Source organism: Cryptomeria japonica, chromosome 3 (genome assembly GCF_030272615.1).
Source record: "Cryptomeria japonica chromosome 3, Sugi_1.0, whole genome shotgun sequence".
Classification (NCBI taxonomy): Eukaryota; Viridiplantae; Streptophyta; class Pinopsida; order Cupressales; family Cupressaceae; genus Cryptomeria; species Cryptomeria japonica.
Window position 1 is genome coordinate 255,747,506 of NC_081407.1, and position 16,316 is coordinate 255,763,821.

Below are 16,316 nucleotides of genomic sequence, written 5' to 3' on the forward strand. Positions count from 1 at the left end.
TGTTAAGCATGCAATTATGGAAAAGCGCTTTGGTGTGAATACAAAAATAAGCATGATTCAACAAGTTCGATGTATAGAGAATTGAAGTAAATTATGATTTTTAAATATGTATTTAAGTCTTTATTGCCATTGATTTGACTTGATTGGTGATTAGTAATGTAAAGACCCAACTTGTAAGTCCATCCATAAAAAATTTGAGTCTAATGGTCCCTAAGCTCTTGATACCTTAATTTCAAAAAGGGAAGATTTAGGACAAACCGTCAAAAAAATTATTTTACACCTTTTGATAGAATTCCATTTTGAAATGCTTCCCACACAAAATACTCGTTTGCCTCCTAGTTTCTTTACGATATGAGTTGACTACTTTGCATTTGCTTGAGACAGGAGCGATGGATCATTTATATCTACACATCTATAGAAAACTTGAATATAAGTCCAAGGCTCTACATTTTAATGTGATCTCTCGTGAACTATTGACTGTCTTACAAAAAGTTAATTTATTCCAATGAGTTTAACAGGCCGATCAAATTAAGTTCAATATCAATCACAACTTCACGTAAATTTGATAGTTACTCTTAAAAAGTACAAGCACGTATTTGAACTGTCAATACTTTTTAAAATTCATTAAACTGGTACTTTCATAGGGACTCCTAATCAATGCCTAATTTTGCTAGCCATATTTAGGTATTTTTGTCATAAAATGCAACCAAAATTTTAAGAAGATTGTATTGCATGAAAGAGGGGACTTTGCACAAAACAACAAAATTTCTAGAATACATACAAGGATGTCTCAATATTTGAAGGACAACTTCAAAATAATAACTGTCGTGAAAAGAGTACTTGATTGGCAGGGTCAACCATCAAATTTAGCACCAGCTCCCACTCCATTTACAATGAAGCAAACCTTGCCTAACTGGAAATACATATTACAGCAAAATCCAATGAATTAATTGTCTTGATTTTAAAATTAGTAAATCACGTATGAAACAACTAATTGACCCTACCATTCCCCACTTGAAAATACAACAAAACATAAGAAACTTTATCCAACAGAGAATATAAATTTTTTGTTCTAGAAACACTAAACTACAACTGAAAAAGGCTGTATAATCGTACCTTCCACGCTGCCATTAATTCATAATCCAACAGAACTAATAAAAGCTCATTTACATAACAAGCTACAAAACAAATAAATATAGAACAGTCAAAAATACTTACCCAGAGTGCTATTCGTCCAGCAGGACCTCTTCCAGTTGTAATGTAACCTACATTCCTTAAGGCCCCTACTTTGGAAGCTAATCACCAAATGCAAGACTTTCATCCTCCACTGCATTTTATTTATTGTCTCCACATTATTTCACTGCATTTCATTCATTGCCTTTATACATTCTCTAAAAAATTTTACAATTTCACTAATTTATGTAACACATCTTCTTAACACAAATTACATTATAATGGTTCAAATTAGCATATAAAATTGTGTTTATAATTCATTTTTAAACATAATACACAATTGTAACTTCATTTATCAGTATGTGTATTGCAACATACACACTGAATGCTTGTATATTTTTCGCAACATTCTCATGTGATGCATGTATGTTCCAAACGATAGCATTACTGATAAAATTGCATAACAAAAATATATTGATCTTCAATATCTCTAACTGTCGAATTCCTTTTATTATGGCTGTCATTCTCATGCCTCATTGCTTTATACTAAAAAATTTATTGTATGATAAAAATGCATTCAAGAAACATTAATATCCTGAATTGAATGGTGTGTGTAATTCAATTTTCCAGATATTAAAAAAAACTGAGGCGGCATTTATTAGCCTCACAATGTAAACACACCGTGCTTGTATATTTTTAACAATGGTACTAATGATGAATATATGATTATCATTCTTACTCCGGATTGCTTGATACTAAAAAGCTATAATGTATGACAAATTGCGTACCAAGAGACATCAATATGCTAAATTTATCAATATGGCATGGTGAAGTAATAAAAGATGGTTGGCAGCTAAAATTATCAATGTCTCATGATACTCCTAATAAATTTATGGATAAGTGCAAATTCTTCCTTGTGATATGATTAATTTATTTAAGATGCATGATATTTATATGAACAACATTGAAAAACAAAACCTAGAAACCCATTTGGCACCAAGCTATTTATTATGCGCTAAGATTTCTATGCCCACTAGCACCGAACTATATTAGAGTCACAAAACCAACCAAACCACTTTCCACAGAAATAGACCATAGGCAAAAAAATCCCAGCAGCCCATTTTAGTACCAAACAGTATTCCAGGTCCAAAACCTACCATTCCAATTAGTGCCAAACTTAATTGAAGTCACAAAATCCTGGAAATCACTCAACCAAACTACATTTAAGGCCTAAAACTTAACCTATTTGGCCCCATATAAAGGCCTAAGGACTGCCACATAAGTTAACCTCCAAATTCATTTCAGTTCTCAACAAACTTGCAGTTTCCCTAGCGTTTATCTTTCACTGCCCTTATTTTATTAAAACTTTTAGCCATCGTTGATGTTTATTTTGATAGTTCATATCTTAACCAGATCATTTGGCATACCAAATGTCATTTACTAGGCAAATGGACATGGTGAGGTGGCACGTTATTTTGAAACCCAGTCCAATCTTATGTCTGATGCAACAGTATATATCTAGATCCACCACAAATACCTTCAGTTTAAAAAGCCAGAATTCCACTGAGAATCCAGATTAAAGATTATAGCAACTGCATGAGTTGGCATTGATCACCTTGACCAGTATATTTGCTTTTAGATCTTCTACTTGCCTTCCCCCTAGCCTGTTTTCTTTGAAATTTAGACCATGTAATTAAAATAAATAATTGCATAATATTTATCATCATTATCATATTTGTAATGAGAGAATTAAAAAAAGTGAAAGAAATTACAAATCCTCCCAATAGCGATTAATTAGGATGGTAATACTTCTGTGTTCCTCCATCCATACCAACACATCACATATTCAAAAACAGGTTTGAGCAAAACTTCATTTAACATTGGCCACAATCTTAAATAAAATGCATATACACAGTTCAATATTTATTGAACAAGCTATTGTCACAAAACATTGCTTAGTCAAAAAAAGGTATCAGCAAAACTTTATTTAACATTGACCACAATCTCCAAGAAAATGCATTTAAATTTTTCAATAAAGAATAACATTTGTGATATTACATCCAAATTCTGCCCAAAATCAAACCCAATCGTTGGATTTGTTTTTCTGGTTTGAAAGAATAGGTATGACATGATGGATGAACATTGCACTAATGAAAAAAAGCTTTCAAAAAAAATATGGAAGAAATTGTCATCCAAACAGTAAACAATAAACAGTTCTCAAGTCAATATTGAACTATGCTCATGTTTATTGTCGTGTAATGATTCCTTGGCATGTTACTGAAATGGAAGTTTGGTATCAATGGCATTTAAGTTTTAAGCCTTGATTGAAGTAGCTGCAAAAAATTTATACATAAAAAGAGGCCTTCACTGATAAGATGCAAGCAGCACAAATCCCATCAAACTAAAAAATTACTAGTATAATGCCCTTTCGTTATGGCTATGAAACAAAAAGTCAGAAATGCAAAAAATGGAAGTTGTTAAAGCCTGAATACAAGTCCAAAAGTTGTAGGCACGAGAAGGATGCACATAGTACAAACCTGTTTGAGAGAAAGATCTGTGACCGTTATCTGTACAGACATTCCTCCATTTCTCTTCAATATATCACAAGACATCTTATAGTCCAAAAAAGTGACATACCAAATGATCTCAATCATTAGCACAATGAAATTATAGTTACAATGACAAGAGTGATCAAAACATTTGAAAAGTGGAACTCCCTTTCAATAGTTAGAATTACTCAACTTTCTTCTTCGATTTTCCCTAACAGAGTTTGAAGAATTCATGTTCTTAGTAACACTTCTAGTTCTGGGGCGTTCTAGGACTTGTGGAGACCCTTTAACACCATTAAGATTTCTTCCCTTTGCTACTGTAGATGGTGTTCTCTGACTTCTAGTTCTTGATATGATTGACTCTGGAGGTGGAGAAGAGAAATCAGAAGATAAACATTCAGCAGAGCCCTCTAAAGGAAACTTCTGTTTATTTTGAGGAGTCATGATTGGACTGTGCATAGACTCTGGGGGAGACTCGAGCCTCCCTTCCGTACCAACATATTTAACATTTATTTCATTTGTACTGCTGACACTATTTGTACATTTATAATCATCAACTACAGTATGTACATCTTCATTTTCTGTTTTATCTTCCAGAATGATAGACTTATCTACATTTTCAGTTATTTCATTAGAGTCTGCAAGTTTATTTAAATTCTCAATTGGCTTGCTGACAGAATCATCACATTTCTGATCATTGACCACCATAACGCTATTTTCTGGCATGTTGCCAGCAGATCTGGCACAATCCTCCATAGATGAGGAAGGTTTACATTTATCTAGTGATGTGAAATCAGCATCATAATCATGGTCAGGAGACTGTCGGTCGGCTTGGACAGGCACAGAAGAGATATTGATGCTCTTTCCAGGATCTTCACAACTCCTAGCAACTGTCTCACAATTACTCACATCTGCAAGATTTTGCAAATCAAAATTCTCTTCTGATAAAGATTTTGATATCTGCTTCCACAATGTACTCTTATCATTGTCAGAAGAGAGCAACTTTGTATTTCCTGGTTTTTCTTTCTCTAAACTCAGCACAATATCCTTGTGTGATGCATTGTTTCCAGAATCTCTAGCCATCATATTCTCAAGTAGTAAACTATAAGAGTCTAATCTTGGCTCTACTGAAATGCTCATCTCCTCAGCATTCTTCAGGTCCATTTCATTTGCACACTTTTCAAGTTCTTCATCAGGCATTATAGTTGTAGATTTTTCAATTTCTTCCGAATGCATTACAGTGTCATCCAGAGCCTTCAGTTTCTTCCTTGGTCTTGTGTCATAATTCGACTCTGTACATATTCCGATATGAGATGGTGACTCTGACGCAGTCGGCAAGCTTGTGAATTCTGATCCCTCTTTGCAAAGAAATCCCTTGGAAGAACTTCCTGGATGTTCCTTGTTATTATCAACTAACTGGTTAGTATTGGGACTGTGTTGATTATTCATCAGACCACGCTGAATTCCTGACGGGACTGCTGGAGGTACAGAAAAATATGCAGTTTCTTTGTCACTTTGTCCATGGTCACTGGTTACAAACTGATAAAGTAAGTCAGAAGATAATTGATTTGTGCCGCTTTCAGGAGGCATATCCTGAGTAGATTTCAACTGTTGTGATAAGATATCACAGTGGAATGACCCAAACTGTTCTTCATTACCAATGTGATTATCTGTTTCAATTCCACCATATTCAGCACAAACAAGCCCAAAATCTTTCTCAAAACTATCCGCAGTTGTGGTTTTACCTGCCCGGCATAAAAGTGTTTGAGCATCTGCATCTGTATGACCTAGAGAAAGTTCATTTACTTTACCAAACAGAAGACTTTCAGTACATGCTTGGTTAGGTACACACTCTTCCAAAACACATTCTACTTCCTGACTTGTCCCTGTATCTCTTTGTCCTTGCTCATAAAGCTGATGATTTGCCCCATAGCCTGGTATGGAGCCAATGCCAGAGTATTGTTTAGATAATTGGTGGATGAGCTTTCTTATATAGAAACGCTTTAACAAAGAAGCCTCGGCTGGTAAAAACCAATCCCTGCTAAGCTGCCAAAGTCAACTAGAAATTAGAGTAAATCAAACTGCCATGAAACAATAACAAAAAGGTGAGATTTACTTCAAAAGTTTCATAATGAAAAGCAAATCAAGATGTTGTAAGTCTAAGACTTCGAAGAATGTATCTATATCCACAAAAATTTAGCATAGAGATTATCTTTTTAAAACTATATACATAATCATAAAACAACATTCTTCTGGACTTATGCATTCAAAAATCTGATTAACTCCACAAAGAAACTTATAGCAACACCTCGACAGACCACAAAGAAACTTATACATAATCATAAAACAACATTCTTCTATAGAATAAACTTATAGCAAGCACCACGACAGACCACTTGTTGCAAGAACCCAAGCTTTTCTCAGATGGCAGAACTTTTTCTGATAAAGAAAGATGCCTTACTATTTGAGAATGGGTCATCCTTCACTTACTTTGCCTTGTTGAAACAGTTGTATCAACTAGGGCCATTTGCTTTAGAAATTAACTGCCTAAAATGCTTAACCCTGCTGCTTCACTACAACCCAATTGACTCACTATATATCTCTGAGACTAAAAAGAAATCCTAAGTTAAAAAAATTCAGCATGTTATCCAGCATCCAATAAAAAATGAAAAAAAATCAAAATAAATTGTTTCACCAATAAACTACACATTTTCAAATTGCATCCAGGTTGCCAGTGAAACATTCATCCCTTCATTTGGTGTACACATAATAGTACAGTAATACCTGAAGGTAAAATTAAAGCAGATGACCAGATTTATATAGGCAATATAGGGTTAAGGGAACTCAATCTTGCATAACTGTCCATACAACTCTTTAAACAGATAACTCTCTAATATCAAATGCCTTCAGTAAAAATTCCAACTCCCCGTTGCAGTGAGTTATATCTTCTTGAGCATTCAATAGAGCTGTTGTAGATGGGGCACTAAACAGACATTTTCAACTTGGAACATAAACATTAGCCATCGCATTGGAATCAATTCTTGCTACAAAACTAGCACTACTACATTTGGAAATTGCATGAAATCATGAACTTTATAGCCTGGCAAATCAGAAAGAACACCTGCATATAATCCCAAATGGTGACAATTTATGTGTATCAAGGGTGACCAGATCTGGGCTCTGGTTTTACTGTTCACTATATTCCCCAGGCCACTGCACAGATAGAGCAGAAGCCCAGAGAGCTGGCAAAGAATGATGCTTCCTAGACCAATTTGTACTTGATTGCAAACCAAAAAAAAAAACAGAAAACCTAAAGCCACCAATGAATATTAAGCAAACTTTAGTTGGAAACTCATACCCTCACTCTGGTTCTCATCTCCCATCTCAAAAATGCATCCGTCTTGGATATGCATCACGAGATGTCTTCCAGAAATGTCCCTTAAAAATCAAGAACTTCCTAGTGAATTTTATTGAATGTAATATTAAATGACTGGATGCTTCCGTAGTTAGCAAAAGAAGATCAAAAGAGGTAAAGATATAAACTGTTAGGCATGTATTTTGATGCTTTTTGCATGAAATTTATGACATGTTTTATGGTGAAAGTTATCAAAGCCCATAGTGATATTAATAAGAGAAAATAGTACAACTAGAGATATCGGTAGTTGGCCAAAGAGGGTCAAAAGAAGTAAAGAAAAATACTATTAGACATTTATTTTCATGTTTTTTGAATGAAATTTATGACATGTTTTATAACAAGAGTTATCAAAGCCCAGAGTGATATTAGTAAGAAGAGGAAATAGTACAACTACAGATGTCAGTGTACATAAAAGCTTAAACAATCAATTGAAATGGGTCAGAGGGATAACTCCATGTTAGTAGCTTGTGCTACTAAACAATGTCAAAGACCTTCTAGATTCTTATGTAATGTAGGACTCTCCAAACATCACATTACTTCAAATGCTATGATATAAAGCTGTCTTAAATGTACCCTGTAGAGGCTAAGGGTTTCTGATTAGTAAATTAGTGCTTCCCTTAACTGTCTCCTATTTTTTGAAAACTTAGCATTCCCATCCATCTAATGCTCAATCGCATTTATGATAGCTGTAACAAAAAAACTCTAAAGTAGAAGTGATGTCCCATTTGCATTGTTCAAATGAAGGGTTGAACAAACACCCTAGAACTTATGCCAGCATACACAAGATGGGAATGTGTGTGCTTAAGAAAGAACCAAATAAGTTAGGACTCAGATTTCTCATTCATAACACAGATGTTAAAAAGTGCAGAAGAATATATTCTGGATTTCATAAATGTCAATGATGCTCCCCTGCTTATTTATGTACAGTTTCCTGGATTGGGATTGAGATATCATATCAGAACAAACAATTCACATTAAAATAGAGAGTAAAGGTTAATTGGTGGTATGAGTTCAATATCATCCAGCTAAACATGGTTTACCATTGTTTAAAAGAGGTAAATCAATTCTGGATATTTTCCTGGATTGCAATAACATGTCATAACAATGAATTCACAATAAAATGTGATACGAGATTGATATCATTGAACTAAACATGCTTTTTCAATGTTTAAATCATACCAGCAAAAAACTTTTGGGGAAAAAATGGGCAAACTTAAGTAAAAGATTTTTTGAAAAAAATTGGGATTTAAACGGGAAAAACGGATTTTAAAAAATAACATTAAAAAATGTTGAAAAAGAGACAAAAACTACTTGCTTTTGAAATTTAAAGACATTTCCATAGCATAGAGATATACAAAACAAATAAAATAGAGAGTTTAGCCCATGAATTGTCTATTATAGAGAATTTAGTCCATGAATTGTCCAAATGCTAAGTTACCGGGTTCTTCATATTAGCGGCAGAATCCAAGCTGGGTATGGTTTTGGGCACAGTACAAGCCAAGTTCGCCCCCGGGTTTGTCCCGAGTGACCAGGTTCCCTTAGCGATGTCGTACCCACAGGGAGACTGGGTTCCCTTAGCGACGTCGTAAATGCACTTAGGACAAACCCAGACGTACCCAAGGGAACCAAGCTCGTGGGTGCCCAAAAAACGGGGCCCACAAGTTAAAAACCATTTTTTAACTTCAAAAAAGATGCCTCTATTTTCTCTTTTCATTCATTCACATCATTCTACTTGCATTTTTCACATTTTTTTCTCTCCAAGCAAGTTTTGAAGGTGATTGCATTTTTCTTTGAAGGTGAAGGCTATGGAGATGTGAGACACACATCAAAGACGTAGGAATCATTAGGGAAGGAATATTTAGTCATCAAAGGTGAGTGAATCTTCATTTTTTTCAAATTTTCAAAAATTCTTTTTCTAGATTATTTTATGTTTTTTTGAAAAAAAAAAAAAAATTGAAATTTTTTTTAAGAAATTTTGAATATTTTTTTACACTTTGTATGCATAATAGGAGGTTATAATGCCAATTTTTTTCAATAATGTTGGGTTTTCCTTTTTTTATTTTAGGTTCATTATTCATAATTTCATACACAATGGCTGGAAGTGCAAGTGCAAGCTCTAGTTCAGTTGCCCAAGGCCCAACTCAACAGAACCCTTTAAAAATTGATGTTGATTGACCACTTTGGCATTATACAACAATGATCAAGCAAATGCTTGGTGATGGGAGATTTTTTTGGCAGTGTAACCATTGTGGCGTTGAGTATACCAGCTCATACTATTGAGTGAAAGGTAAATTTTGCATCATCCCTGAAAATGGAGTAAAATTTTGTAAGGGATCAAATGGCAAAGGGCTGCCAAAAGCTCTAATTATGGATATATTAGAGAACAAGAGGAAGCTGATAGGAGAAGCAACAAACCAAAAACTGATCATCCTCTTGCCAACGCAAGCTCGAAGAGGCCTCCTAGTAGTAGTAGCTCCACAAGACCAGCTGGCCCACATCCTTTCATGCCAATGCCACCACCTTCTAAACCAGAGAATGTTGAGGTTGCAAGTAAAAGAAGCCCATTGGATAGTGCCTTCAAAAATGAAATCAAAGATGTCGCACATCAGAGGATTGCTCATTGCATTTATGGCAATGGGCTTCCTTTCAACATTGTTAGATCACCTTATTTTCAGAACATGGTTCATACCCTTTGCAGTACACCTCTTAATTATGTTTGTCTTGAGTATGAAAGGGTGTGAGCCACCTTATTGGCAAAGGACAAAGCTTCTGTAGAGACACAATTGAGAGTCATCAAAGATACAGGGTTGGAAACAGGAGTGTCCATTGTTTCTAATGGATGGAAAGATTGCAAAAATAGGTCATTGATCAATGTTATAGCAGTGTCCCCTAAAGGGGTGATAATTTTGAAAGTGATGGATTGTTAGGGGCAAGTGAATGATGGATGTTTCATTGCCAATATCCTCATAAAATCCATTGACATGGTGGGGGTTCAAAATGTTGTCCATGTTGGCATATCTGATGAAGACAATAATGAGGAGATTATTGGCATATGGAGATGATGATGAGATGAGAAGATAACCGGTAAAGTTATTGTTGGCATAACCGGTAAAGTCGATAAAGTTGATGGAGATTGTTGTCTAGATGATGATGATATAGTTGTAAGTTGTTTGCTGAATTTATTTGTTTTATCATTGATGACAACCATGTTTGTTGAGTCATCTAAGTCATCTAGACCTACCGGTAAAGCCTAACCGGTAGAAGAATATGTTAAACAGCAAAACTGCTAAGTTGCAGTATACCGGTAAGCAGGAACAGTGCGATGATCAAGACACCGGTATGGACGATTGGTGATGAATTAGATGTTGCGGTGTAGAATATATGTTTATGACATTGGCATGAGTCTGTGATTGCAACCGCATCAGCAAATTTAGTAGATTGAGTGAGTTATGATTGACTGTCATAAACTTCTGTGAAGAAGGTATACCGGTATTAGATCTTTAACCGGTAATGATTTATGGTTTGGCGGTGGATCTTATCATGTTCATAACTTAGTGATGACGTGCCGAAAACCGTGTGTAATGATAAGATGGCATTTGAGCGCGTACAAGGATCGGTTTTCTTGGGAAACAACAAAGTCCTTAGCAAAATGTGACAAGGGTTTGACTACTTATCAAATCGATGTGCGATAATGAACGGTGATCATTCAACCGTTGAAATTGTCTTAAAACTTGTTGTAATGATCTGTAAATAATTTGTAATGATCTATAATGATCTGAAATGTAAATTCAATGTGTTTTGAACGTTGTTAGTGTTAATTTTGTGACCTAGATCAGTAATCAGATTTCTAACATTTAGTTATTTGCTAGCATTAAGTAAACCATAATCAAGTAGATGCAAGAATGAAAACAAGAGAGCAAGAGAACAACACAAATACCCTGGGAAAACCTCCAAGGAGGAAAAACCTAGCACTAAAGACCCACAGGTCAGATTATGTATTCAATCTTAATCGCATCAATACAATACTTAGCTTGACTCTTCAGATCTGATTCCTTTTATCATGTTAAATTTGCCCTTCTAAATACACCAAGTCTTCATCAAGGAATACCAAATGACTTCTATCTCTTTGAACAAGTTCGCACAATCCTCTCCTTTATTCGCACCTTCAATTGCAGAGCTATTTCGCTGATTGCATAAGAGATGAAGTGAATGATTGTATTTGCAAGTTGACTTTATTTTTATGTGTCTTAACCTTTATTAAATCCAAGTCAGGCTTCCTCCTTTTGGCGCCAATTTATTTATTGAGGCGTGGTGTATTTTAGGGTGGCGTGAAGGTTAAAGGGCCTGACCTTAACTTGGGGGCGCATTACCCCTTTTAGGACCTAGTCCTATATGGGTTCGGATGTTGCCTTAAGGTAATCCGAACCCATCTTACCTAGTTACAAACAACAGTTAGGGTTATGTAACCGACTTAGTTGAAAAGTGTATTTAGGTCGAGTTTGAGAAGAGATTTTGTGTCGGTGATTTGAGAAGAAGAGTGTGTCAAACCAGATTGAAGGGTCTGCATGTGAAAAGCAGAGATTGAGCTGAAAAGGATTTGTACTAGCAAGGAAGTAAGTGTTGTGATCAGATCATTTGCCTTCTTGTTCCCTAACAGTTACAACAGTTTGAAATCCCTTAACCGGGTAGACTTTAACAGGTCTTATTTGTAAATCCCTTGACCGAGTGGCTCAATAGCTTTAGTTTAAAATCCTCTAACAAGGTTACTCCTAAAAAGGTAGAGCTCCTAACAGGGCTAAGGTAAAATCCCTTCACCCAATGACTCCTATCAAGGTCTGCTCTTAACCAGGCATATTGTAAAGCTCCTAACCGGGCTAGGCCTTTAACCGGGCGCATTCCGAAAGAGTGCAAATATTTTGTGGGTGCTAATTCCCACCGTGGTTTTTCCCATTTGGGTTTCCACTTGAAAAATCTTTGTGTTCATGTGGTGATGCATTGTTGATTTGAGCATTTAATATCTTTACATAGTTTGCATATTGATGAACACTCAAGTAAATGGTTTGGTAAATCTGCTAACCGGTTTGTTTGAGTAGTTACCGGTACTGGTATTTGAAGTGTTTTTTAAAGTATTGCAGATTTGTTTAACTACCAATTCACCCCCCCTCTCAATAGCTACCGGATACTCATAATAACAATCCAAGTCGTAACAAAAAATGCTAAAAATTGTAGGGCAGTTGGGTCTATAGTGGAGGCTACATATGGTCACATTTTTTGGACACCATGTGCAGTCCACTCACTCAATTCAATCATGCAAAAGATTGGCACACAAATTGATTGGGTGAAACAAGTTTACATGGAGAGCGAGGAGATTAAAATGCTTCTAACTAATCATCACATGTCAAAAGCCATATTCAAAACCTTCTCCAAGTTGGAGTTCTTGAAAGTAATTAAAATTTATTTTCAATTTTTTAGTGTTTATTTTTTATAGTTGATATATGACGTGTATTCTTTTATTGCATGTTAGGTTGCCAAAATACGATTTGCATCTCACACACTCATCTTAAGACAACTTGTGAAGGTGCGAGAGGCCTTGAGTGCTATGGTCATCAACACCATGTGGAAGGTATGGAAGCAATCAAACACAGGAAGAGCCCAAAAAGTAAGAACATTGATCCTTGATGATGATTGGTGGATAGTGTGGAATATGTTTGAATTTCACCAAGCCCATCATGAGCATGATTAGGCATGTTGATAACGTCACCCATGTTTGGGTGAAATTTATGATGGCATGGATTGCATGGTGGAGAAAATAAGAGCAATAATAGAGGCCAAGAAATGAAAAATAAATTGAATGAATGATTCAATAATTGGATAATTACATTGAACGATATACACACGCATATATAGAGGTTACAAGACGATGTTCTATAAACAGAACTAGTCGTTAAAGTGAAATCAAATAAGCTAAATAATAAAAAGCTAACTTAAGTTAAATAAGTCGACTAAAAAGCTAAATAGCTAAATAAGTCGACAACTAAGATGACTGCTAAAAATAGAAGATGACCATTATAGAAGATATTAATATTATTTTAACACCCTCCCTAATGGTCATCGTACTCAAAACCCTACAGAAGACACTGCGGGTGTTTTGATCACAAATGCAAAGAACACTCTGTTGCTACAGAGACCCTCCCAGGATCTGCAGAATGTAAATGACCAAGAGTACCAAAAGCCATCCAAGCGAATGTAGCCTCCACATGCGAATTAAAGATCTAGCACACACAAATTACTGAAGCCTGAAACAATGATTTTGACGAAAAAATCAGCAAACCCTTTTGTAGAAGAGTACCAACTCCAAAACTGACTACAAGATACCACAGTTGCAAATGTTCGCCCTGGCAGGTGCGACCCAAACTGACTACAACAAAGCTAGATTTTTGAGAAGAAAAAACAATCAAAATCAGAGAACTTCGCGAATCACAAATCCCACGCGAACTTCGTGTATTACAGATGATTTTTGAGGAAAAAATCATAAAAACCAGCAAACAATTTTTGAAGAAAAAATCATGAAAACCTAGAAATCCCACGCAAGCATTGCGGATGACAGATAACTAAAATCTTACATGAATACTGCAGCGAACAATTTTTGAGGAAAAATCGTGAAAACCCTAGGACTTGTAAGACGAGATCTGACCTAAATCAATCTGATCAAGGCAACGATATTCAAATATCGTGAACATGCACTGTTTCCAAGTGTTGTGGCAACTATTGAACTTTTGTCTGTGTTCCAACATGATGTTGGTCAAAGATGCCATCACAAAAACTGAAGTTGAACATGGTCAACCAAGTGAAGGCACAAAGAATGAGATGGAAGATTCTGATTAAAAATCAGAATAGAACCCTATAGGAGAATTCTGGCACGAATTCCAAGGCATGAATTTTGAGGTTTGGAAGAAACCCAAAAATTAATTTTTTTTGCAAACTTAAAACAGCATAAACGGTGCCCAGAAGACAGCAAAATTCCCGACGTCCACAGAATTAGCAGAAATTGCAAACTGTTTTTAAATTCCAAGGCAAATTTGTTGGCACAAAATTCAAGGCACAGAAAACGAGGCACCCAGAAAAATCTAAGACCAACCCAAAAAAGCTCTCGAAAAACCCACCAAGAATCTGAAATCAAAATGCATATCCCATGGCTCAAAAATCGAGACATGGAAAATGATGCACCTAGATAAATCTAACGACGACCCAGTTGAGGTCTCGAAAAACCCACCAAGAATCTGCAACCAAAATAAAATTGACTTGAACTGAAGGGTAAACCCTAGTCAAAAATTGCAGAAACCCTAGGAAAATTTTCAATCTGCAAAAGTAAACTCCAGGTTGCAAGCCCGAAAATCTCCAGAACGCTAAAAAAAACATGACCTGCTGCCCAGCACAAAGAAATTCACCCACGAACCAGAAACCCTCAAACCCTAAAAAAGCTTTCAAAAAAGCAAAATCGTTTTTTTTATAAAAACAATTAAAAAATATCTAGAAAATATTCCAAAAAGAAGGCCATGAAGTTTTATTAAAAAATTCGCCAAACTTTAAAGAATCCCATCGACCTGCTCTGATACCATGAAAAATAAATTGAATGAATGATTCAATAATCGAATGATTACATTGAACGATATACACACGTATATATAGAGGTTAAAAGACGATGTTCTATAAATAGAACTAGTCGTTAAAGTGAAATCAAATAAGCTAAAAAGCTTAAAAAGCTAAATATAGCTCAAAAGGCTATATAATAAAAAGCTAACTTAACAAGCTAAATAAGTCGACTAAAAAGCTAAATAGCTAAATAAGTCGACAACTAAGATGACTACTAAAAATAGAAGATGACCATTATAGAAGATATTAATATTATTTTAACAAGGAACATGACCCAACGGAAATATTTTTCAAAGTTGTGCAATATATACCATTGGAACAAGATGATCACCCCCTTACAGCTCTTAGCATTTGCTTTGACACCAAAGTTTTATAGCGTAGAGATGCTTGCATTACCAAGCAGGGTTCCACCATATAGAAATGTGGAGGTTGCTACCTCATATATGACTGTATTTAAAAAGATATATTTAGATGAGGAGACTAGAAATATTGTCTTGAAAGAGTTTGGCCAATTCGTATCTACAAAATATCATGATGATGTAGCTCTTCAAGCTAGATATGGGATGGATGCTGATGAGTGGTGGTATGTATGGTCAAGGCTCCCTTTTCTTGCAGCCTCTTTCAATTAAAACTCTCTCCCAAGTATGTCTTTTTTTATTTTTTTATTTTTTTTGTTTTCCAATTCCATCAATGTTATCACGTTAAAATATTTTTATTTTATAATTTACACTTATAATTATGTTTTAACAGGTTGCAAGTTATTCAGCTTAGCGGAATTGGAATACAAATTACTTCATCCACTCGGTCAAACATAATCGTTTGCGTACAAAAAAAGCTGAGGATTTGGTCTACAATGTACATACACTCCAACCTTTGTCTATTGTCACATAAGAAACCTGAATATAATGCAGGTTCGACAAGAAAATGGGATCTAGCCCCTAAGTGTGCTGATTTAGATGCTACAATTGCACAGCTTGTGCAAGTCTCTATAGATGAGGCAGCTGTGGAACTTGACAGATATGTAGCTAGTGGGAGTGGCAATCCAATGGATTGTGGTTCAAAAGATGTTGAATTTGAACCAAATGATGACCTTGGGCTTGGGCTTGGGCTTGGGCTTGTTCCTTCAGATGAAGATAAATATTAAATCCCATATGGCTTGTAATTTGAATTTTCATTGCGTCATGACATTTTGAGACTTAGTAGTTGAATATTATCATTTTTGCAAATTATGAATATGATATTACATTAAAAATATTATGAATCTTTATTGGCAAATATGGATGTATATGGGAAAATTAAAATTGTATAGATTGTATCATTGTAATAACAGGAGTCACAGTTTATATTTTATAATTTTTTATGTTTGAAAATGTGTGTACGGACATATCTATACCCATACCCAAGGAAAAAAATGCAGTACCCACAAATCCATACCCGATTCCGTATCCGTACCCGTACCCAAACCAGTAATTTAGTCCAAACAAAACATATGTCTAAAATAGCAGAATGCAGTGTAGCACGTTAAG

At 35.3% G+C, this 16,316-nt stretch overlaps 1 protein-coding gene across 8 annotated transcripts in view; it reads right to left on the minus strand.

Annotated features, from left to right (window-relative positions):
• Nucleotides 1–3,628: 3,628 nt before the first annotated feature.
• LOC131064145 (uncharacterized) overlaps nucleotides 3,629–16,316 on the minus strand; it is a 70,735-nt gene continuing 58,047 nt past the window's right edge. For all 8 annotated transcript variants that reach the window (XM_057998171.2, XM_057998170.2, XM_057998176.2 and 5 more), the window contains one exon: nucleotides 3,629–5,768. In XM_057998171.2, the coding sequence (XP_057854154.2) occupies nucleotides 3,894–5,768 (1,875 nt within the window). In that variant the 3' untranslated portion in view covers nucleotides 3,629–3,893. The remainder of the gene's footprint in view (nucleotides 5,769–16,316) is intronic.